This window comes from Eucyclogobius newberryi, unplaced genomic scaffold, assembly GCF_026437365.1.
Source record: "Eucyclogobius newberryi isolate DKJ021-1_F unplaced genomic scaffold, fEucNew1.0.hap1 SCAF_18, whole genome shotgun sequence".
NCBI lineage: Eukaryota > Metazoa > Chordata > Actinopteri > Gobiiformes > Gobiidae > Eucyclogobius > Eucyclogobius newberryi.
In genome coordinates this window covers 2017033-2041917 of record NW_027315812.1, presented here as the reverse complement: position 1 = coordinate 2041917, position 24885 = coordinate 2017033, and the positions used below count along the sequence as shown (strand labels likewise).

Genomic DNA, 24885 nt, shown 5'->3' with positions numbered 1-24885 from the left:
GCCTCATGTTACAGGGGTGATTGCGGGATAGGGCCTCATGTTACAGGGGTGATTGCGGGATAGGGCCTCATGTTACAGGGGTGATTGCGGGATAGGGCCTCATGTTACAGGGGTGATTGCGGGATAGGGCCTCATGTTACAGGGGTGATTGCGGGATAGGGCCTCATGTTACAGGGGTGATTGCGGGATAGGGCCTCATGTTACAGGGGTGATTGCGGGATAGGGCCTCATGTTACAGGGGTGATTGCGGGATAGGGCCTCATGTTACAGGGGTGATTGCGGGATAGGGCCTCATGTTACAGGGGTGATTGCGGGATAGGGCCTCATGTTACAGGGGTGATTGCGGGATAGGGCCTCATGTTACAGGGGTGATTGCGGGATAGGGCCTCATGTTACAGGGGTGATTGCGGGATAGGGCCTCATGTTACAGGGGTGATTGCGGGATAGGGCCTCATGTTACAGGGGTGATTGCGGGATAGGGCCTCATGTTACAGGGGTGATTGCGGGATAGGGCCTCATGTTACAGGGGTGATTGCGGGATAGGGCCTCATGTTACAGGGGTGATTGCGGGATAGGGCCTCATGTTACAGGGGTGATTGCGGGATAGGGCCTCATGTTACAGGGGTGATTGCGGGATAGGGCCTCATGTTACAGGGGTGATTGCGGGATAGGGCCTCATGTTACAGGGGTGATTGCGGGATAGGGCCTCATGTTACAGGGGTGATTGCGGGATAGGGCCTCATGTTACAGGGGTGATTGCGGGATAGGGCCTCATGTTACAGGGGTGATTGCGGGATAGGGCCTCATGTTACAGGGGTGATTGCGGGATAGGGCCTCATGTTACAGGGGTGATTGCGGGATAGGGCCTCATGTTACAGGGGTGATTGCGGGATAGGGCCTCATGTTACAGGGGTGATTGCGGGATAGGGCCTCATGTTACAGGGGTGATTGCGGGATAGGGCCTCATGTTACAGGGGTGATTGCGGGATAGGGCCTCATGTTACAGGGGTGATTGCGGGATAGGGCCTCATGTTACAGGGGTGATTGCGGGATAGGGCCTCATGTTACAGGGGTGATTGCGGGATAGGGCCTCATGTTACAGGGGTGATTGCGGGATAGGGCCTCATGTTACAGGGGTGATTGCGGGATAGGGCCTCATGTTACAGGGGTGATTGCGGGATAGGGCCTCATGTTACAGGGGTGATTGCGGGATAGGGCCTCATGTTACAGGGGTGATTGCGGGATAGGGCCTCATGTTACAGGGGTGATTGCGGGATAGGGCCTCATGTTACAGGGGTGATTGCGGGATAGGGCCTCATGTTACAGGGGTGATTGCGGGATAGGGCCTCATGTTACAGGGGTGATTGCGGGATAGGGCCTCATGTTACAGGGGTGATTGCGGGATAGGGCCTCATGTTACAGGGGTGATTGCGGGATAGGGCCTCATGTTACAGGGGTGATTGCGGGATAGGGCCTCATGTTACAGGGGTGATTGCGGGATAGGGCCTCATGTTACAGGGGTGATTGCGGGATAGGGCCTCATGTTACAGGGGTGATTGCGGGATAGGGCCTCATGTTACAGGGGTGATTGCGGGATAGGGCCTCATGTTACAGGGGTGATTGCGGGATAGGGCCTCATGTTACAGGGGTGATTGCGGGATAGGGCCTCATGTTACAGGGGTGATTGCGGGATAGGGCCTCATGTTACAGGGGTGATTGCGGGATAGGGCCTCATGTTACAGGGGTGATTGCGGGATAGGGCCTCATGTTACAGGGGTGATTGCGGGATAGGGCCTCATGTTACAGGGGTGATTGCGGGATAGGGCCTCATGTTACAGGGGTGATTGCGGGATAGGGCCTCATGTTACAGGGGTGATTGCGGGATAGGGCCTCATGTTACAGGGGTGATTGCGGGATAGGGCCTCATGTTACACGGGTGATTGCGGGATAGGGCCTCATGTTACAGGGGTGATTGCGGGATAGGGCCTCATGTTACAGGGGTGATTGCGGGATAGGGCCTCATGTTACACGGGTGATTGCGGGATAGGGCCTCATGTTACAGGGGTGATTGCGGGATAGGGCCTCATGTTACAGGGGTGATTGCGGGATAGGGCCTCACCTCTTGTTCATGAGCAGAACGACTCCGAGGGAGATGATGATGAAGAGCAGAACGGCAGCGACGGCTCCGGCGATTTTCACCGTGTGATCGACATGAGGCTCCGGCTTCTGAGTCACAGCTCCTGCAGCACAAGTCACAACCAGGACTAAAGCAGGACTAAAGCAGGTCTAAACCAGGACTAAAGCAGGACTAAAGCAGGACTAAAGCAGGACTAAAGCAGGACTAAAGCAGGACTAAAGCAGGACTAAAGCAGGACTAAAGCAGGACTAAAGCAGGACTAAAGCAGGTCTAAAGCAGGACTAAAGCAGGTCTAAAGCAGGACTAAAGCAGGACTAAAGCAGGACTAAAGCAGGTCTAAAACAGGACTAAAGCAGGTCTAAAGCAGGACTAAAGCAGGACTAAAGCAGGACTAAAGCAGGTCTAAAGCAGGTCTAAAACAGGTCTAAAGCAGGACTAAAGCAGGACTAAAGCAGGACTAAAGCAGGACTAAAGCAGGTCTAAAGCAGGACTAAAGCAGGTCTAAAGCAGGACTAAAGCAGGACTAAAGCAGGTCTAAAGCAGGACTAAAGCAGGTCTAAAGCAGGACTAAAGCAGGTCTAAAGCAGGACTAAAGCAGGACTAAAGCAGGACTAAAGCAGGTCTAAAACAGGACTAAAGCAGGTCTAAAGCAGGACTAAAGCAGGACTAAAGCAGGACTAAAGCAGGTCTAAAGCAGGTCTAAAACAGGTCTAAAGCAGGACTAAAGCAGGACTAAAGCAGGTCTAAAACAGGACTAAAGCAGGTCTAAAGCAGGACTAAAGCAGGACTAAAGCAGGGACTAAAGCAGGTCTAAAGCAGGTCTAAAACAGGTCTAAAGCAGGTCTAAAGCAGGACTAAAGCAGGACTAAAGCAGGACTAAAGCAGGACTAAAGCAGGACTAAAGCAGGTCTAAAACAGGACTAAAGCAGGTCTAAAGCAGGACTAAAGCAGGACTAAAGCAGGACTAAAGCAGGTCTAAAACAGGACTAAAGCAGGTCTAAAGCAGGACTAAAGCAGGACTAAAGCAGGACTAAAGCAGGACTAAAGCAGGTCTAAAACAGGACTAAACCAGGTCTAAACCAGGAATAAACCAGGACTAAACCAGGACTAAACCAGGACTAAACCAGGTCTAAAGCAGGTCTAAAGCAGGTCTAAAACAGGACTAAAACAGGACTAAAGCAGGACTAAACCAGGTCTAAACCAAGACTAAACCAGGTCTAAACTAGGTCTAAACCAGGAATAAACCAGGTCTAAACCAAGACTAAACCAGGTCTAAACCAGGTCTAAACCAGGAATAAACCAGGACTAAACCAGGACTAAACCAGGACTAAACCAGGTCTAAAGCAGGTCTAAAGCAGGACTAAAGCAGGACTAAAGCAGGACTAAACAGGACTAAAACAGGACTAAAGCAGGACTAAAACAGGACTAAAGCAGGTCTAAAACAGGACTAAAGCAGGACTAAACCAGGACTAAACCAGGACTAAACCAGGTCTAAACCAAGACTAAACCAGGTCTAAACCAGGTCTAAACCAGGAATAAACCAGGACTAAACCAGGACTAAACCAGGACTAAACCAGGTCTAAAGCAGGTCTAAAGCAGGTCTAAAACAGGACTAAAACAGGACTAAACCAGGACTAAACCAGGTCTAAACCAAGACTAAACCAGGTCTAAACTAGGTCTAAACCAGGAATAAACCAGGTCTAAACCAAGACTAAACCAGGTCTAAACCAGGTCTAAACCAGGAATAAACCAGGACTAAAACAGGACTAAAGCAGGTCTAAAGCAGGACTAAACCAGGACTAAACCAGGTCTAAACCAAGACTAAACCAGGTCTAAACTAGGTCTAAACCAGGAATAAACCAGGACTAAACCAGGACTAAACCAGGTCTAAACCAGGTCTAAAGCAGGTCTAAAGCAGGACTAAAGCAGGACTAAAGCAGGACTAAAGCAGGTCTAAAGCAGGACTAAAGCAGGACTAAAGCAGGACTAAACCAGGACTAAAGCAGGTCTAAAGCAGGTCTAAAGCAGGTCTAAAGCAGGACTAAAGCAGGACTAAAACAGGTCTAAAGCAGGTCTAAAGCAGGACTAAACCAGGACTAAACCAGGACTAAACCAGGACTAAAGCAGGACTAAAACAGGACTAAACCAGGACTAAAGCAGGTCTAAAGCAGGACTAAAACAGGACTAAAGCAGGACTAAAGCAGGACTAAACCAGGACTAAAGCAGGACTAAAGCAGGTCTAAAGCAGGACTAAACCAGGACTAAAGCAGGTCTAAAGCAGGTCTAAAGCAGGTCTAAAGCAGGACTAAAGCAGGACTAAAACAGGTCTAAAGCAGGTCTAAAGCAGGACTAAACCAGGACTAAACCAGGACTAAAGCAGGTCTAAAGCAGGACTAAAACAGGACTAAACCAGGACTAAAGCAGGTCTAAAGCAGGACTAAAACAGGACTAAAACAGGTCTAAAACAGGGCTAAAGCAGGACTAAAGCAGGACTAAAGCAGGTCTAAAGCAGGACTAAAACAGGACTAAAGCAGGACTAAAGCAGGTCTAAAGCAGGACTAAAACAGGACTAAACCAGGACTAAAGCAGGTCTAAAGCAGGACTAAAGCAGGACTAAACCAGGACTAAACCAGGACTAAAGCAGGACTAAAGCAGGTCTAAAGCAGGACTAAAACAGGACTAAAACAGGTCTAAAACAGGACTAAAGCAGGACTAAAGCAGGACTAAAGCAGGTCTAAAGCAGGACTAAAACAGGACTAAAGCAGGACTAAAGCAGGTCTAAAGCAGGACTAAAACAGGACTAAACCAGGACTAAAGCAGGTCTAAAGCAGGACTAAAGCAGGACTAAACCAGGACTAAACCAGGACTAAAGCAGGTCTAAAGCAGGACTAAAACAGGACTAAAACAGGTCTAAAACAGGACTAAAGCAGGACTAAAGCAGGACTAAAGCAGGTCTAAACCAGGTCTAAAACAGGACTAAAGCAGGTCTAAAACAGGACTAAAACAGGTCTAAAGCAGGTCTAAAGCAGGACTAAAGCAGGACTAAAGCAGGACTAAACCAGGACTAAACCAGGACTAAACCAGGACTAAAGCAGGTCTCAGAGTCTGGTTCTGGTCTTGTCCTTGTCGAGTCCTGGACTACACACACACACACACAGACACAGACACACTTTGCAGAGGTGTAACATAGTTATCTGTTAGCCTGTTAGCTTGTTAGCCTGTTAGCCTGTTAGCCTGTTAGCCTGTTAGCTTGTTAGCCTGTTAGCATGTTAGCTTGTTAGCTTGTTAGCTCCTGTGTTTCAAACAGGAAGTGGATCCGGCTTCACTTTGAATCTTCTGCTTCTCTTTCTCTGTAACTCAACATTCTGTGCATGTCCTGGTCCTGGTCTCAGTCCTGGTCCTGGTCCTGGTCCTAGTCCTGGTGCGGGTGCTGGTGCTGGTTCTGGTTCTGGTCCTGGTCCTGGTTCTGGTTCTGGTTCTGGTTCTGGTCCTGGTCCTGGTTCTGGTTCTGGTTCTGGTCCTGGTCCTGGTCCTGGTCCTGGTTCTGGTTCTGGTCCTGGTCCTGGTCCTGGTCCTGGTTCTGGTTCTGGTTCTGGTCCTGGTCCTGGTCCTGGTCCTGGTCCTGGTCCTGGTCCTGGTCCTGGTTCTGGTCCTGGTCCAGTTCTGACCTGGCAGCTGCTTGTCGCCGGAGGGCGGAGCAGCTCGAACAAACGGCGTCGTGAGCTGAGTGACGATTATGGCCGCTACACGTGAAGAAGAAGAAGAAGAAGAAGAAGAAGAAGAAGAAGAAGAAGAAGAAGAAGAAGAAGAAGAAGAAGAAGAAGAAGAAGAAGAAGAAGAAGAAGAAGAAGAAGAAGAAGAAGAAGAAGAAGAAGAAGAAGAAGAAGAAGAAGAGACATGCAGAAGAAAGAAGAGGAAAAAATCAGAGTTAGTAGAAAAGTGACTCGATTTGTCAAAACCCCCGTTTACTCTAAAGTCTGAAGATGTGAAATAAACAAATGTGTCAAAGTACAAGTACATGCAGTGAGTACTTTAGAGCAGGACACTGCAGTACAAGTACATGCAGTGACTACTTTAGAGCAGGACACTGCACTACAAGTACATGCAGTGAGTACTTTAGAGCAGGACACTGCAGTACAAGTACATGCAGTGAGTACTTTAGAGCAGGACACTGCAGTACAAGTACATGCAGTGAGTACTATAGAGCAGGACACTGCAGTACAAGTACATGCAGTGAGTACTTTAGAGCAGGACACTGCAGTACAAGTACATGCAGTGAGTACTTTAGAGCAGGACACTGCAGTACAAGTACATGCAGGCAGTACTTTAGAGCAGGACACTGCAGTACTTTAGAGCAGGACACTGCAGTACAAGTACATGCAGTGAGTACTTTAGAGCAGGACACTGCAGTACAAGTACATGCAGTGAGTACTTTAGAGCAGGACACTGCAGTACAAGTACATGCAGTGAGTACTTTAGAGCAGGACACTGCAGTACTTTAGAGCAGGACACTGCAGTACAAGTACATGCAGTGAGTACTTTAGAGCAGGACACTGCAGTACAAGTACATGCAGTGAGTACTTTAGAGCAGGACACTGCAGTACAAGTACATGCAGTGAGTACTTTAGAGCAGGACACTGCAGTACAAGTACATGCAGTGAGTACTTTAGAGCAGGACACTGCAGTACTTTAGAGCAGGACACTGCAGTACAAGTACATGCAGTGAGTACTTTAGAGCAGGACACTGCAGTACAAGTACATGCAGTGAGTACTTTAGAGCAGGACACGGCAGTACAAGTACATGCAGTGAGTACTTTAGAGCAGGACACTGCAGTACTTTAGAGCAGGACACTTCAGTATAAGTACATGCAGTGAGTACTTTAGAGCAGGACACTGCAGTACAAGTACATGCAGTGAGTACTTTAGAGCAGGACACTGTGGTACAAGTACATGCAGTGAGTACTATAGAGCAGGACACTGCAGTACAAGTACATGCAGTGAGTACTTTAGAGCAGGACACGGCAGTATAAGTACATGCAGTGAGTACTTTAGAGCAGGACACTGCAGTACAAGTACATGCAGTGAGTACTTTAGAGCAGGACACTGCAGTACAAGTACATGCAGTGAGTACTTTAGAGCAGGACACTGCAGTACAAGTACATGCAGTGAGTACTTTAGAGCAGGACACTGCAGTACTTTAGAGCAGGACACTGCAGTACTTTAGAGCAGGACACTGCAGTACAAGTACATGTAGTGAGTACTTTGGAGCAGGACACTGCAGTACTTTAGAGCAGGACACTGCAGTACAAGTACATGCAGTGAGTACTTTAGAGCAGGACATTGCAGTACAAGTACATTCAGTGAGTACTTTAGAGCAGGACACTGCAGTACAAGTACATGCAGTGAGTACTTTAGAGCAGGACACTGCAGTACAAGTACATGCTGTGAGTACTTTAGAGCAGGACACTGCAGTACAAGTACATGCAGTGAGTACTTTAGAGCAGGACACTGCAGTACAAGTACATGCAGTGAGTACTTTAGAGCAGGACACTGCAGTACAAGTACATGCAGTGAGTACTTTAGAGCAGGACACTGCAGTACAAGTACATGCAGTGAGTACTTTAGAGCAGGACACTGCAGTACTTTAGAGCAGGACACTGCAGTACAAGTACATGCAGTGAGTACTTTAGAGCAGGACACTGCAGTACAAGTACATGCAGTGAGTACTTTAGAGCAGGACACTGCAGTACAAGTACATGCAGTGAGTACTTTAGAGCAGGACACTGCAGTACTTTAGAGCAGGACACTGCACTACAAGTACATGCAGTGAGTACTTTAGAGCAGGACACTGCAGTACTTTAGAGCAGGACACTGCAGTACAAGTACATGCAGTGAGTACTTTAGAGCAGGACACGGCAGTACAAGTACATGCAGTGAGTACTTTAGAGCAGGACACTGCAGTACTTTAGAGCAGGACACTGCAGTACAAGTACATGCAGTGAGTACTTTAGAGCAGGACACTGCAGTACAAGTACATGCAGTGAGTACTTTAGAGCAGGACACTGCAGTACTTTAGAGCAGGACACTGCAGTACAAGTACATGCAGTGAGTACTTTAGAGCAGGACACTGCAGTACAAGTACATGCAGTGAGTACTTTAGAGCAGGACACTGCAGTACAAGTACATGCAGTGAGTACTTTAGAGCAGGACACTGCAGTACAAGTACATGCAGTGAGTACTTTAGAGCAGGACACTGCAGTACTTTAGAGCAGGACACTGCAGTACAAGTACATGCAGTGAGTACTTTAGAGCAGGACACTGCAGTACAAGTACATGCAGTGAGTACTTTAGAGCAGGACACGGCAGTACAAGTACATGCAGTGAGTACTTTAGAGCAGGACACTGCAGTACTTTAGAGCAGGACACTTCAGTATAAGTACATGCAGTGAGTACTTTAGAGCAGGACACTGCAGTACAAGTACATGCAGTGAGTACTTTAGAGCAGGACACTGCAGTACAAGTACATGCAGTGAGTACTATAGAGCAGGACACTGCAGTACAAGTACATGCAGTGAGTACTTTAGAGCAGGACACGACAGTATAAGTACATGCAGTGAGTACTTTAGAGCAGGACACTGCAGTACAAGTACATGCAGTGAGTACTTTAGAGCAGGACACTGCAGTACAAGTACATGCAGTGAGTACTTTAGAGCAGGACACTGCAGTACAAGTACATGCAGTGAGTACTTTAGAGCAGGACACTGCAGTACTTTAGAGCAGGACACTGCAGTACTTTAGAGCAGGACACTGCAGTACAAGTACATGTAGTGAGTACTTTGGAGCAGGACACTGCAGTACTTTAGAGCAGGACACTGCAGTACAAGTACATGCAGTGAGTACTTTAGAGCAGGACATTGCAGTACAAGTACATTCAGTGAGTACTTTAGAGCAGGACACGGCAGTACAAGTACATGCAGTGAGTACTTTAGAGCAGGACACTGCAGTACAAGTACATGCAGTGAGTACTTTAGAGCAGGACACTGCAGTACAAGTACATGCTGTGAGTACTTTAGAGCAGGACACTGCAGTACAAGTACATGCAGTGAGTACTTTAGAGCAGGACACTGCAGTACTTTAGAGCAGGACACTGCAGTACAAGTACATGCAGTGAGTACTTTAGAGCAGGACACTGCAGTACTTTAGAGCAGGACACTGCAGTACAAGTACATGTAGTGAGTACTTTGGAGCAGGACACTGCAGTACTTTAGAGCAGGACACTGCAGTACAAGTACATGCAGTGAGTACTTTAGAGCAGGACATTGCAGTACAAGTACATTCAGTGAGTACTTTAGAGCAGGACACGGCAGTACAAGTACATGCAGTGAGTACTTTAGAGCAGGACACTGCAGTACAAGTACATGCAGTGAGTACTTTAGAGCAGGACACTGCAGTACAAGTACATGCTGTGAGTACTTTAGAGCAGGACACTGCAGTACAAGTACATGCAGTGAGTACTTTAGAGCAGGACACTGCAGTACTTTAGAGCAGGACACTGCAGTACAAGTACATGCAGTGAGTACTTTAGAGCAGGACACTGCAGTACTTTAGAGCAGGACACTGCAGTACAAGTACATGTAGTGAGTACTTTGGAGCAGGACACTGCAGTACTTTAGAGCAGGACACTGCAGTACAAGTACATGCAGTGAGTACTTTAGAGCAGGACATTGCAGTACAAGTACATTCAGTGAGTACTTTAGAGCAGGACACGGCAGTACAAGTACATGCAGTGAGTACTTTAGAGCAGGACACTGCAGTACAAGTACATGCAGTGAGTACTTTAGAGCAGGACACTGCAGTACAAGTACATGCTGTGAGTACTTTAGAGCAGGACACTGCAGTACAAGTACATGCAGTGAGTACTTTAGAGCAGGACACTGCAGTACAAGTACATGCAGTGAGTACTTTAGAGCAGGACACTGCAGTACAAGTACATGCAGTGAGTACTTTAGAGCAGGACACTGCAGTACTTTAGAGCAGGACACTGCAGTACAAGTACATGCAGTGAGTACTTTAGAGCAGGACACTGCAGTACAAGTACATGCAGTGAGTACTTTAGAGCAGGACACTGCAGTACAAGTACATGCAGTGAGTACTTTAGAGCAGGACACTGCAGTACAAGTACATGCAGTGAGTACTTTAGAGCAGGACTTTAGACCTTGTAACGCTTCACCCGGTAACGCTTCACCTGGTAACACTTCACCTGGTAACGCTTCACCTGGTAACGCTTCACCCGGTAACGCTTCACCCGGTAACGCTTCACCCGGTAACGCTTCACCTGGTAACGCTTCACCCGGTAACGCTTCACCTGGTAACGCTTCACCTGGTAACGCTTCAGCCGGTAACGCTTCACCCGGTAACGCTTCACCCGGTAACGCTTCACCTGGTAACGCTTCACCCGGTAACGCTTCACCTGGTAACGCTTCACCTGGTAACGCTTCACCTGGTAACGCTTCACCCGGTAACGCTTCACCTGGTAACGCTTCACCCGGTAACGCTTCACCCGGTAACGCTTCACCCGGTAACGCTTCACCCGGTAACGCTTCACCTGGTAACGCTTCACCCGGTAACGCTTCACCTGGTAACGCTTCACCTGGTAACGCTTCACCTGGTAACGCTTCACCTGGTAACGCTTCACCTGGTAACGCTTCACCCGGTAACGCTTCACCTGGTAACGCTTCACCCGGTAACGCTTCACCTGGTAACGCTTCACCTGGTAACGCTTCACCCGGTAACGCTTCACCCGGTAACGCTTCACCTGGTAACGCTTCACCTGGTAACGCTTCACCTGGTAACGCTTCACCTGGTAACGCTTCACCTGGTAACGCTTCACCTGGTAACGCTTCACCGATTAATGTTGAAAAAGACTGATCTATAGCTCACCTTTCGTTGCCACTCGCACACAGTCGATCTTCGTCTCCTGGAACAGAAAATACACATTTAGTCCAGGTCCTGGTCCTGGTCTTAGTCCTGGTCTTAGTCCTGGTCTTAGTCCTGGCCTTAGTCCTGGCCTTAGTCCTGGTCTTAGTCCTGGCCTTAGTCCTGGCCTTAGTCCTGGCCTTAGTCCTGGCCTTAGTCCTGGCCTTAGTCCTGGTCTTAGTCCAGGTCCTGGTCCTGGTCTTAGTCCTGGCCTTAGTCCTGGTCTTAGTCCTGGTCTTAGTCCTGGTCTTAGTCCTGGTCTTAGTCCTGGTCTTAGTCCTGGCCTTAGTCCTGGCCTTAGTCCTGGTCTTAGTCCTGGCCTTAGTCCTGGTCTTAGTCCTGGCCTTAGTCCTGGTCTTAGTCCAGGTCCTGGTCCTGGTCTTAGTCCTGGCCTTAGTCCTGGTCTTAGTCCTGGTCTTAGTCCTGGTCTTAGTCCTGGTCTTAGTCCTGGCCTTAGTCCTGGTCTTAGTCCTGGTCTTAGTCCTGGTCTTAGTCCTGGCCTTAGTCCTGGCCTTAGTCCTGGCCTTAGTCCTGGCCTTAGTCCTGGCCTTAGTCCTGGCCTTAGTCCTGGTCTTAGTCCAGGTCCTGGTCCTGGCCTTAGTCCTGGCCTTAGTCCTGGTCTTAGTCCTGGTCTTAGTCCTGGTCTTAGTCCTGGTCTTAGTCCTGGTCTTAGTCCTGGCCTTAGTCCTGGCCTTAGTCCTGGCCTTAGTCCTGGTCTTAGTCCTGGTCTTAGTCCTGGCCTTAGTCCTGGTCTTAGTCCTGGTCTTAGTCCTGGTCTTAGTCCTGGTCTTAGTCCTGGCCTTAGTCCTGGCCTTAGTCCTGGCCTCAGTCCTGGCCTTAGTCCTGGCCTTAGTCCTGGTCTTAGTCCTGGCCTTAGTCCTGGCCTTAGTCCTGGTCTTAGTCCTGGCCTTAGTCCTGGCCTTAGTCCTGGTCTTAGTCCTGGTCTTAGTCCTGGCCTTAGTCCTGGCCTTAGTCCTGGCCTTAGTCCTGGCCTCAGTCCTGGCCTCAGTCCTGGCCTCAGTCCTGGCCTTAGTCCTGGCCTTAGTCCTGGTCTTAGTCCTGGTCTTAGTCCTGGCCTTAGTCCAGGCCTTAGTCCTGGTCTTAGTCCTGGCCTTAGTCCTGGCCTTAGTCCTGGTCTTAGTCCTGGCCTTAGTCCTGGCCTTAGTCCTGGTCTTAGTCCTGGCCTTAGTCCTGGCCTTAGTCCTGGTCTTAGTCCTGGTCTTAGTCCTGGCCTTAGTCCTGGTCTTAGTCCTGGCCTTAGTCCTGGCCTTAGTCCTGGTCTTAGTCCTGGCCTTAGTCCTGGCCTTAGTCCTGGCCTTAGTCCTGGTCTTAGTCCTGGCCTTAGTCCTGGCCTTAGTCCTGGTCTTAGTCCTGGCCTTAGTCCTGGCCTTAGTCCTGGTCTTAGTCCTGGTCTTAGTCCTGGCCTTAGTCCAGGCCTTAGTCCTGGTCTTAGTCCTGGTCTTAGTCCTGGCCTTAGTCCAGGCCTTAGTCCTGGTCTTAGTCCTGGTCTTAGTCCTGGCCTTAGTCCTGGTCTTAGTCCTGGTCTTAGTCCTGGCCTTAGTCCTGGTCTTAGTCCTGGCCTTAGTCCTGGCCTTAGTCCTGGTCTTAGTCCTGGCCTTAGTCCTGGCCTTAGTCCTGGTCTTAGTCCTGGCCTTAGTCCTGGCCTTAGTCCTGGTCTTAGTCCTGGCCTTAGTCCTGGCCTTAGTCCTGGTCTTAGTCCTGGCCTTAGTCCTGGCCTTAGTCCTGGCCTTAGTCCTGGTCTTAGTCCTGGCCTTAGTCCTGGCCTTAGTCCTGGTCTTAGTCCTGGTCTTAGTCCTGGCCTTAGTCCTGGTCTTAGTCCTGGCCTTAGTCCTGGCCTTAGTCCTGGTCTTAGTCCTGGCCTTAGTCCTGGCCTTAGTCCTGGTCTTAGTCCTGGCCTTAGTCCTGGCCTTAGTCCTGGTCTTAGTCCTGGCCTTAGTCCTGGTCTTAGTCCTGGCCTTAGCCCTGGCCTTAGTCCTGGTCTTAGTCCTGGCCTTAGTCCTGGTCTTAGTCCTGGTCTTAGTCCTGGCCTTAGTCCTGGTCTTAGTCCTGGTCTTAGTCCTGGCCTTAGCCCTGGCCTTAGTCCTGGTCTTAGTCCTGGTCTTAGTCCTGGCCTTAGTCCTGGCCTTAGTCCTGGTCTTAGTCCAGGTCCTGGTCCTGGTCTTAGTCCTGGCCTTAGTCCTGGCCTTAGTCCTGGTCTTAGTCCTGGCCTTAGTCCTGGTCTTAGTCCTGGCCTTAGTCCTGGTCTTAGTCCTGGCCTTAGTCCTGGTCTTAGTCCTGGCCTTAGCCCTGGCCTTAGTCCTGGTCTTAGTCCTGGTCTTAGTCCTGGTCTTAGTCCTGGCCTTAGTCCTGGTCTTAGTCCTGGTCTTAGTCCTGGCCTTAGTCCTGGCCTTAGTCCTGGTCTTAGCCCTGGTCTTAGCCCTGGCCTTAGTCCTGGCCTTAGTCCTGGCCTTAGTCCTGGCCTTAGTCCTGGTCTTAGTCCTGGCCTTAGTCCTGGTCTTAGTCCTGGTCCTGTTTTGTTACTGTTTTGTTTCCCTCAGATGAGAATGAGCAGATTTTGACGTCATTTATTTTTAAGTGTTTGAGTAAAAGTGGGTCGTGGTTTTGTGGTTTGTGAGAAACACGTTTAAGCTTTTAACAAGAACCTGTCAACCACAAGACCTCCTGAAACCTCCTGAAACCTCCTGAAACCTGCTGTAAACCTCCTGCAAACCTCCTGAAACAATCTGAAACCTCCTAAAACCTCCTGAAACCTCCTGTAAACCTCCTGAAACCTCCTGAAACCTCCTGTAAACCTCCTGTAAACCTCCTGTAAACCTCCTGAAACCTCCTGAAACCTCCTGTAAACCTCCTGTAAACCTCCTGAAACCACCTGAAACATTCTGAAACCTCCTGTAAACCTCCTGAAACCTCCTGTAAACCTCCTGAAACCTCCTGTAAACCTCCTGTAAACCTCCTGAAACCTCCTGTAAACCTCCTGAAACCTCCTGTAAACCTCCTGAAACCTCCTGAAACCTCCTGTAAACCTCCTGTAAACCTCCTGTAAACCTCCTGAAACCTCCTGAAACCTCCTGTAAACCTCCTGAAACCTCCTGAAACCACCTGAAACATTCTGAAACCTCCTGTAAACCTCCTGAAACCTCCTGAAACCTCCTGTAAACCTCCTGAAACCTCCTGTAAACCTCCTGAAACCTCCTGTAAACCTCCTGAAACCTCCTGCAAACCTCCTGAAACCTTCTGAAACCTCCTGAAACCTCCTGTAAACCTCCTGAAACCTCCTGAAACCTCCTGTAAACCTTCTGAAACCTCCTGAAACCACCTGAAACATTCTGAAACCTCCTGAAACCTCCTGAAACCTCCTGTAAACCTCCTGAAACCTCCTGAAACCTCCTGTAAACATCCTGAAACCTCCTGTAAACCTCCTGTAAACCTCCTGAAACCGCCTGTAAACCTCCTGAAACCTCCTGTAAACCTCCTGAAACCTCCTGCAAACCTCCTGAAACCTCCTGCAAACCTCCTGAAACCTTCTGAAACCTTCTGAAACCTCCTGAAACCTCCTGAAACATCCTAAAACCTCCTGAAACCTTCTGAAACCTCCTGAAACCTGCTGTAAACCTCCTGAAACCTCCTGAAAACCTCCTGTAAACCTCCTGAAACCTCATGTAAACCTCCTGTAAAACTCCTGAAACCTCCTGAAACATCCTGAAACCTCCTGTAAACCTCCTGTAAACCTTCTGAAACCTTCTGAAACCTGCTGTAAAACTCCTGAAACCTCCTGAAACATCCTGAAACCTCCTGTAAACCTCCTGTAAACCTTCTGAAACCTCCTGAAACCTGCTGTAAACCTCCTGAAACCTCCTGAAAACCTCCTGTAAACCTCCTGAAACCTCCTGCAACATCCTGAAACCTCCTGTAAACCTCCTGTAAACCTTCTGAAACCTCCTGAAACCTCCTGAAACCTCCTGTAAACCTGCTGAAACCTCCTGAAACCTCATGTAAACCTCCTGAAACCTCCTGTAAACCTCCTGAAACCTCCTGAAACCTCCTGTAAACCTCCTGAAACCTCCTGAAACCTCATGTAAACCTCCTGTAAACCTCCTGAAACCTCCTGTAAACCTACTGAAACCTCCTGAAACCTCCTGTAAACCTCCTGAAACCTCATGTAAACCTCCTGTAAATCTCCTGTAACCTCCTGAAACCCACTGTAAACCTCCTGAAACCCACTGTAAACCTCCTGTAACCTCCTGTAAACCTCCTGAAACCTCATGTAAACCTCCTGAAACCTCATGTAAACCTCCTGAAACCTCATGTAAACCTCCTGTAAACCTCCTGAAACCTCCTGTAAACCTCCTGAAACCTCCTGAAACCTCCTGTAAACCTCCTGAAACCTCCTGAAACCTCCTGAAACCTCCTGAAAACCTCCTGAAACCTCCTGAAACCACCTGAAACATTCTGAAACCTCCTGAAACCTCCTGAAACCTCCTGTAAACCTCCTGAAACCTCCTGAAACCTCCTGTAAACATCTTGAAACCTCCTGTAAACCTCCTGTAAACCTCCTGAAACCGCCTGTAAACCTCCTGAAACCTCCTGTAAACCTCCTGAAACCTCCTGCAAACCTCCTGAAACCTCCTGCAAACCTTCTGAAACCTTCTGAAACCTCCTGAAACCTCCTGAAACCTCCTGAAACATCCTAAAACCTCCTGAAACCTCCTGAAACCTTCTGAAACCTCCTGAAACCTGCTGTAAACCTCCTGAAACCTCCTGAAAACATACTGTAAACCTCCTGAAACCTCATGTAAACCTCCTGTAAAACTCCTGAAACCTCCTGAAACCTCCTGAAACATCCTGAAACCTCCTGTAAACCTCCTGTAAACCTTCTGAAACCTTCTGAAACCTCCTGAAACCTCCTGAAACCTCCTGAAACATCCTGAAACCTCCTGTAAACCTCCTGTAAACCTTCTGAAACCTCCTGAAACCTGCTGTAAACCTCCTGAAACCTCCTGAAACCTCCTGCAACATCCTGAAACCTCCTGTAAACCTCCTGTAAACCTTCTGAAACCTCCTGAAACCTCCTGAAACCTCCTGTAAACCTGCTGAAACCTCCTGAAACCTCATGTAAACCTCCTGAAACCTCCTGTAAACCTCCTGAAACCTCCTGAAACCTCCTGTAAACCTCCTGAAACCTCCTGAAACCTCATGTAAACCTCCTGTAAACCTCCTGAAACCTCCTGTAAACCTACTGAAACCTCCTGAAACCTCCTGTAAACCTCCTGAAACCTCATGTAAACCTCCTGTAAATCTCCTGTAACCTCCTGAACCCCACTGTAAACCTCCTGAAACCCACTGTAAACCTCCTGTAACCTCCTGTAAACCTCCTGAAACCTCATGTAAACCTCCTGAAACCTCATGTAAACCTCCTGAAACCTCATGTAAACCTCCTGTAAACCTCCTGAAACCTCCTGTAAACCTACTGAAACCTCCTTAAACCTCATGTAAACCTCCTGAAACCTCTTGTAAACCTCCTGAAACCTCCTGTAAACCTCCTGAAACCTCATGTAAACCTCATGTAAACATCCTGAAACCTCCTGAAACCTTAGGTAAACCTCCTGGAACCTGCTGAAACCTCCTGAAACCTCCTGTAAACCTCCTGTAAACCTCCTGAAACCTCCTGAAACCTCATGTAAACCTCCTGAAACCTCCTTTAAGCCTCCTGAAACCTCATGTAAACCTCATGCAGTAGTATTCGCAGTACTCACCCCGTTGGCAGTACTAACGGCCTGGTAGTAGTAGTATTTGCAGTAGTATTCGCAGTACTCACCCCGTTGGCAGTACTAACGGCCTGGTAGTAGTAGTATTTGCAGTAGTATTCGCAGTACTCACCCCGTTGGCAGTACTAACGGCCTGGTAGTAGTAGTATTTACCGTAGTATTCGCAGTACTCACCCCGTTGGCAGTACTAACGGCCAGGCAGTAGTAGTATTTGCAGTAGTATTCGCAGTACTCACCCTGTTGGCAGTACTAACGGCCTGGTAGTAGTAGTATTTACAGTAGTATTCGCAGTACTCACCCCGTTGGCAGTACTAACGGCCTGGTAGTAGTAGTATATACAGTAGTATTCGCAGTACTCACCCCGTTGGCAGTATTAACGGCCTGGTAGTAGTAGTATATACAGTAGTATTCGCAGTACTCACCCCGTTGGCAGTACTAACGGCCTGGTAGTAGTAGTATTTGCAGTAGTATTCGCAGTACTCACCCCGTTGGCAGTATTAACGGCCTGGTAGTAGTAGTATATACAGTAGTATTCGCAGTACTCACCCCGTTGGCAGTACTAACGGCCTGGTAGTAGTAGTATTTGCAGTAGTATTTGCAGTACTCACCCCGTTGGCAGTACTAACGGCCTGGTAGTAGTAGTATATACAGTAGTATTCGCAGTACTCACCCCGTTGGCAGTACTAACGGCCTGGTAGTAGTAGTATTTGCAGTAGTATTCGCAGTACTCACCCCGTTGGCAGTACTAACGGCCTGGTAGTAGTAGTATTTGCAGTAGTATTCGCAGTACTCATCCCATTGGCAGTACTAACGGCCTGGTAGTAGTAGTATTTGCAGTAGTATTCGCAGTACTCACCCCGTTGGCAGTATTAACGGCCTGGTAGTAGTAGTATATACAGTAGTATTCGCAGTACTCACCCCGTTGGCAGTACTAACGGCCTGGTAGTAGTAGTATTTGCAGTAGTATTCGCAGTACTCACCCCGTTGGCAGTACTAACGGCCTGGTAGTAGTAGTATATACAGTAGTATTCGCAGTACTCACCCCGTTGGCAGTACTAACGGCCTGGTAGTAGTAGTATTTGCAGTAGTATTCGCAGTACTCACCCCGTTGGCAGTACTAACGGCCTGGTAGTAGTAGTATTTGCAGTAGTATTCGCAGTACTCACCCCGTTGGCAGTACTAACGGCCTGGTAGTAGTAGTATTTACCGTAGTATTCGCAGTACTCACCCCGTTGGCAGTACTAACGGCCTGGTAGTAGTAGTATTTGCAGTAGTATTCGCAGTACTCACCCCGTTGGCAGTACTAACGGCCTGGTAGTAGTAGTATTTGCAGTAGTATTCGCAGTACTCACCCCGTTGGCAGTACTAACGGCCAGGCAGTAGTAGTATTTGCAGTAGTATTCGCAGTACTCACCCTGTTGGCAGTACTAACGGCCTGGTAGTAGTAGTATTTACAGTAGTATTCGCAGTACTCACCCCGTTGGCAGTACTAACAGCCTGGTAGTAGTAGTATTTGCAGTAGTATTCACAGTACTCACCCCGTTGGCAGTACTAACGGCCTGGTAGTAGTAGTATTTGCAGTAGTATTCGCAGTACTCACCCCGTTGGCAGTACTAACGGCCTGGTAGTAGTAGTATATACAGTAGTATTCGCAGTACTCACCCCGTTGGCAGTACTAACGGCCTGGTAGTAGTAGTATTTGCAGTAGTATTCGCAGTACTCACCCCGTTGGCAGTATTAACGGCCTGGTAGTAGTAGTATATACAGTAGTATTCGCAGTACTCACCCCGTTGGCAGTACTAACGGCCTGGTAGTAGTAGTATTTGCAGTAGTATTCGCAGTACTCACCCCGTTGGCAGTACTAACGGCCTGGTAGTAGTAGTATATACAGCAGTATTCGCAGTACTCACCCCGTTGGCAGTACTAACGGCCTGGTAGTAGTAGTATTTGCAGTAGTATTCGCAGTACTCACCCCGTTGGCAGTACTAACGGCCTGGTAGTAGTAGTATTTGCAGTAGTATTCGCAGTACTCACCCCGTTGGCAGTACTAACGGCCTGGTAGTAGTAGTATATACAGTAGTATTCGCAGTACTCACCCCGTTGGCAGTACTAACGGCCTGGTAGTAGTAGTATTTGCAGTAGTATTCGCAGTACTCACCCCGTTGGCAGTACTAACGGCCTGGTAGTAGTAGTATATACAGTAGTATTCGCAGTACTCACCCCGTTGGCAGTACTAACGGCCTGGTAGTAGTAGTATTTGCAGTAGTATTCGCAGTACTCACCCCGTTGGCAGTACTAACGGCCTGGTAGTAGTAGTATTTGCAGTAGTATTCGCAGTACTCACCCCGTTGGCAGTACTAACGGCCTGGTAGTAGTAGTATTTGCAGTAGTATTCGCAGTACTCACCCCGTTGGCAGTACTAACGGCCTGGTAGTAGTAGTATTTGCAGTAGTATTCGCAGTACTCACCCCGTTGGCAGTACTAACGGCCTGGTAGTAGTAGTATTTGCAGTAGTATTCGCAGTACTCACCCCGTTGGCAGTACTAACGGCCTGGTAGTAGTAGAATTTGCAGTAGTATTCGCAGTACTCACCCCGTTGGCAGTACTAACAGCCTGGTAGTAGTAGTATATACAGTAGTATTCGCAGTACTCACCCCGTTGGCAGTACTAACGGCCTGGTAGTAGTAGTATTTGCAGTAGTATTCACAGTACTCACCCCGTTGGCAGTACTAACGGCCTGGTAGTAGTAGTATTTGCAGTAGTATTCGCAGTACTCACCCCGTTGGCAGTACTAACGGCCTGGTAGTAGTAGTATTTGCAGTAGTATTCGCAGTACTCACCCCGTTGGCAGTACTAACAGCCTGGTAGTAGTAGTATATACAGTAGTATTCGCAGTACTCACCCCGTTGGCAGTACTAACGGCCTGGTAGTAGTAGTATTTGCAGTAGTATTCGCAGTACTCACCCCGTTGGCAGTACTAACGGCCTGGTAGTAGTAGTATTTGCAGTAGTATTCGCAGTACTCACCCCGTTGGCAGTACTAACGGCCTGGTAGTAGTAGTATTTGCAGTAGTATTCGCAGTACTCACCCCGTTGGCAGTACTAACGGCCTGGTAGTAGTAGTATTTGCAGTAGTATTCGCAGTACTCACCCCGTTGGCAGTACTAACGGCCTGGTAGTAGTAGTATTTGCAGTAGTATTCGCAGTACTCACCCCGTTGGCAGTACTAACGGCCTGGTAGTAGTAGTATATACAGTAGTATTCGCAGTACTCACCCCGTTGGCAGTACTAACGGCCTGGTAGTAGTAGTATATACAGTAGTATTCGCAGTACTCACCCCGTTGGCAGTACTAACGGCCTGGTAGTAGTAGTATTTGCAGTAGTATTCGCAGTACTCACCCCGTTGGCAGTACTAACGGCCTGGTAGTAGTAGTATATACAGTAGTATTCGCAGTACTCACCCCGTTGGCAGTACTAACGGCCTGGTAGTAGTAGTATTTGCAGTAGTATTCGCAGTACTCACCCCGTTGGCAGTACTAACGGCCTGGTAGTAGTAGTATTTGCAGTAGTATTCGCAGTACTCACCCCGTTGGCAGTACTAACGGCCTGGTAGTAGTAGTATTTGCAGTAGTATTCGCAGTACTCACCCCGTTGGCAGTACTAACGGCCTGGTAGTAGTAGTATTTGCAGTAGTATTCGCAGTACTCACCCCGTTGGCAGTACTAACGGCCTGGTAGTAGTAGTATTTGCAGTAGTATTCGCAGTACTCACCCCGTTGGCAAAACTAACGGCCTGGTAGTAGTAGTATTTGCAGTAGTATTCGCAGTACTCACCCCGTTGGCAGTACTAACGGCCTGGTAGTAGTAGTATTTGCAGTAGTATTCGCAGTACTCACCCCGTTGGCAGTACTAACGGCCTGGTAGTAGTAGTATTTGCAGTAGTATTCGCAGTACTCACCCCGTTGGCAGTACTAACGGCCTGGTAGTAGTAGTATATACAGTAGTATTCGCAGTACTCACCCCGTTGGCAGTACTAACGGCCTGGTAGTAGTAGTATTTGCAGTAGTATTCGCAGTACTCACCCCGTTGGCAGTACTAACGGCCTGGTAGTAGTAGTATTTGCAGTAGTATTCGCAGTACTCATCCCGTTGGCAGTACTAACGGCCTGGTAGTAGTAGTATTTGCAGTAGTATTCGCAGTACTCACCCCGTTGGCAGTACTAACGGCCTGGTAGTAGTAGTATTTGCAGTAGTATTCGCAGTACTCACCCCGTTGGCAGTACTAACGGCCTGGTAGTAGTAGTATTTGCAGTAGTATTCGCAGTACTCACCCCGTTGGCAGTACTAACGGCCAGGCAGTAGTAGTATTTGCAGTAGTATTCGCAGTACTCACCCTGTTGGCAGTACTAACGGCCTGGTAGTAGTAGTATTTACAGTAGTATTCGCAGTACTCACCCCGTTGGCAGTACTAACAGCCTGGTAGTAGTAGTATTTGCAGTAGTATTCGCAGTACTCACCCCTTTGGCAGTACTAACGGCCTGGTAGTAGTAGTATTTGCAGTAGTATTTGCAGTACTCACCCCGTTGGCAGTACTAACGGCCTGGTAGTAGTAGTATATACAGTAGTATTCGCAGTACTCACCCCGTTGGCAGTACTAACGGCCTGGTAGTAGTAGTATTTGCAGTAGTATTCGCAGTACTCACCCCGTTGGCAGTACTAACGGCCTGGTAGTAGTAGTATTTGCAGTAGTATTCGCAGTACTCACCCCGTTGGCAGTACTAACGGCCTGGTAGTAGTAGTATTTGCAGTAGTATTCGCAGTACTCACCCCGTTGGCAGTACTAACGGCCTGGTAGTAGTAGTATTTGCAGTAGTATTCGCAGTACTCACCCCGTTGGCAGTACTAACGGCCTGGTAGTAGTAGTATTTGCAGTAGTATTCGCAGTACTCACCCCGTTGGCAAAACTAACGGCCTGGTAGTAGTAGTATTTGCAGTAGTATTCGCAGTACTCACCCCGTTGGCAGTACTAACGGCCTGGTAGTAGTAGTATTTGCAGTAGTATTCGCAGTACTCACCCCGTTGGCAGTACTAACGGCCTGGTAGTAGTAGTATTTGCAGTAGTATTCGCAGTACTCACCCCGTTGGCAGTACTAACGGCCTGGTAGTAGTAGTATATACAGTAGTATTCGCAGTACTCACCCCGTTGGCAGTACTAACGGCCTGGTAGTAGTAGTATTTGCAGTAGTATTCGCAGTACTCACCCCGTTGGCAGTACTAACGGCCTGGTAGTAGTAGTATTTGCAGTAGTATTCGCAGTACTCATCCCGTTGGCAGTACTAACGGCCTGGTAGTAGTAGTATTTGCAGTAGTATTCGCAGTACTCACCCCGTTGGCAGTACTAACGGCCTGGTAGTAGTAGTATTTGCAGTAGTATTCGCAGTACTCACCCCGTTGGCAGTACTAACGGCCAGGCAGTAGTAGTATTTGCAGTAGTATTCGCAGTACTCACCCTGTTGGCAGTACTAACGGCCTGGTAGTAGTAGTATTTACAGTAGTATTCGCAGTACTCACCCCGTTGGCAGTACTAACAGCCTGGTAGTAGTAGTATTTGCAGTAGTATTCGCAGTACTCACCCCGTTGGCAGTACTAACGGCCTGGTAGTAGTAGTATATACAGTAGTATTCGCAGTACTCACCCCGTTGGCAGAACTAACGGCCTGGTAGTAGTAGTATATACAGTAGTATTCGCAGTACTCACCCCGTTGGCAGTACTAACGGCCTGGTAGTAGTAGTATTTGCAGTAGTATTTGCAGTACTCACCCCGTTGGCAGTACTAACGGCCTGGTAGTAGTAGTATATACAGTAGTATTCGCAGTACTCACCCCGTTGGCAGTACTAACGGCCTGGTAGTAGTAGTATTTGCAGTAGTATTTGCAGTACTCACCCCGTTGGCAGTACTAACGGCCTGGTAGTAGTAGTATTTGCAGTAGTATTCGCAGTACTCACCCCGTTGGCAGTACTAACGGCCTGGTAGTAGTAGTATTTGCAGTAGTATTCGCAGTACTCACCCCGTTGGCAGTACTAACGGCCTGGTAGTAGTAGTATTTGCAGTAGTATTCGCAGTACTCACCCCGTTGGCAGTACTAACGGCCTGGTAGTAGTAGTATTTGCAGTAGTATTCGCAGTACTCACCCCGTTGGCAGTACTAACGGCCTGGTAGTAGTAGTATTTGCAGTAGTATTCGCAGTACTCACCCCGTTGGCAGTACTAACGGCCTGGTAGTAGTAGTATTTGCAGTAGTATTCGCAGTACTCACCCCGTTGGCAGTACTAACGGCCTGGTAGTAGTAGTATATGCAGTAGTATTCGCAGTACTCACCCCGTTGGCAGTACTAACAGCCTGGTAGTAGTAGTATATACAGTAGTATTCGCAGTACTCACCCCGTTGGCAGTACTAACGGCCTGGTAGTAGTAGTATTTGCAGTAGTATTCACAGTACTCACCCCGTTGGCAGTACTAACGGCCTGGTAGTAGTAGTATTTGCAGTAGTATTCGCAGTACTCACCCCGTTGGCAGTACTAACGGCCTGGTAGTAGTAGTATTTGCAGTAGTATTCGCAGTACTCACCCCGTTGGCAGTACTAACAGCCTGGTAGTAGTAGTATATACAGTAGTATTCGCAGTACTCACCCCGTTGGCAGTACTAACGGCCTGGTAGTAGTAGTATTTGCAGTAGTATTCGCAGTACTCACCCCGTTGGCAGTACTAACGGCCTGGTAGTAGTAGTATTTGCAGTAGTATTCGCAGTACTCACCCCGTTGGCAGTACTAACGGCCAGGCAGTAGTAGTATTTGCAGTAGTATTCGCAGTACTCACCCCGTTGGCAGTACTAACAGCCTGGTAGTAGTAGTATTTGCAGTAGTATTCGCAGTACTCACCCCGTTGGCAGTATTAACGGCCTGGTAGTAGTAGTATATACAGTAGTATTCGCAGTACTCACCCCGTTGGCAGTACTAACGGCCTGGTAGTAGTAGTATATACAGTAGTATTCGCAGTACTCACCCCGTTGGCAGTACTAACGGCCTGGTAGTAGTAGTATTTGCAGTAGTATTCGCAGTACTCACCCCGTTGGCAGTATTAACGGCCTGGTAGTAGTAGTATATACAGTAGTATTCGCAGTACTCACCCCGTTGGCAGTACTAACGGCCTGGTAGTAGTAGTATTTGCAGTAGTATTCGCAGTACTCACCCCGTTGGCAGTACTAACGGCCTGGTAGTAGTAGTATATACAGTAGTATTCGCAGTACTCACCCCGTTGGCAGTACTAACGGCCTGGTAGTAGTAGTATTTGCAGTAGTATTCGCAGTACTCACCCCGTTGGCAGTACTAACGGCCTGGTAGTAGATGCCGTAGCTCTTGTGTGGAAGCAGAGGAACGTTCCAGAATCCATTATAAGTGCGATTGTCTCCTGAAGTACAAATACTGCAGTCAGAGAAGTACTGAACCTAATACAGGTACTACAAACAGGTCTAAAACCAGGTCTAACCCCGGTCTAAACCCGGTCTAACCCCGGTCTAAACCGGGTCTAAACCGGGTCTAAACCGGGTCTAAACCTGCTCCAACCCTGGTCCTCACCGATGCAGAAGGCCGTGGGCTGGCTCAGCTCGGCTCGGCTCAGTTCGGCGCTGAAATAATACTGTGAGTTGAGGGAGGAGGAGTTACTGAAGTGGATGGGGATTGGGTAACAGCGCAGGATCTGTGCACTGCCCCGCCTCTGCCTGCGGGGGCGCTCCTCCTCCACCACCACCTGGTATTTACTGAAACAAACAAGTAAACAAACACCAGCAGCTGTGTTTACCATGGTATTTACTGCTTTTGCTAACATGTGCTAATGTGTGCTAATGTGTGCTAACGTGTGCTAATGTGTGCTAATGTGTGCTAACGTGTGCTAATGTGTGCTAATGTGTGCTAACGTGTGCTAACGTGTGCTTTT

At 48.4% G+C, this 24885-nt stretch overlaps 1 protein-coding gene across 1 annotated transcript in view; it reads right to left on the bottom strand.

The window, feature by feature from the left end:
• The window catches only part of LOC140364908 (receptor-type tyrosine-protein phosphatase mu-like), a 282228-nt gene that overhangs the window by 86410 nt on the left and 170933 nt on the right, over positions 1–24885 (bottom strand). The window contains exons 15-19 of the mRNA XM_072451289.1: positions 24528–24709; positions 24266–24360; positions 11078–11114; positions 5806–5880; positions 2120–2240 (exon numbers count right to left, since the gene is read on the bottom strand). Coding sequence (XP_072307390.1) covers positions 2120–2240; positions 5806–5880; positions 11078–11114; positions 24266–24360; positions 24528–24709 — 510 coding nt within the window. The remainder of the gene's footprint in view (positions 1–2119; positions 2241–5805; positions 5881–11077; positions 11115–24265; positions 24361–24527; positions 24710–24885) is intronic.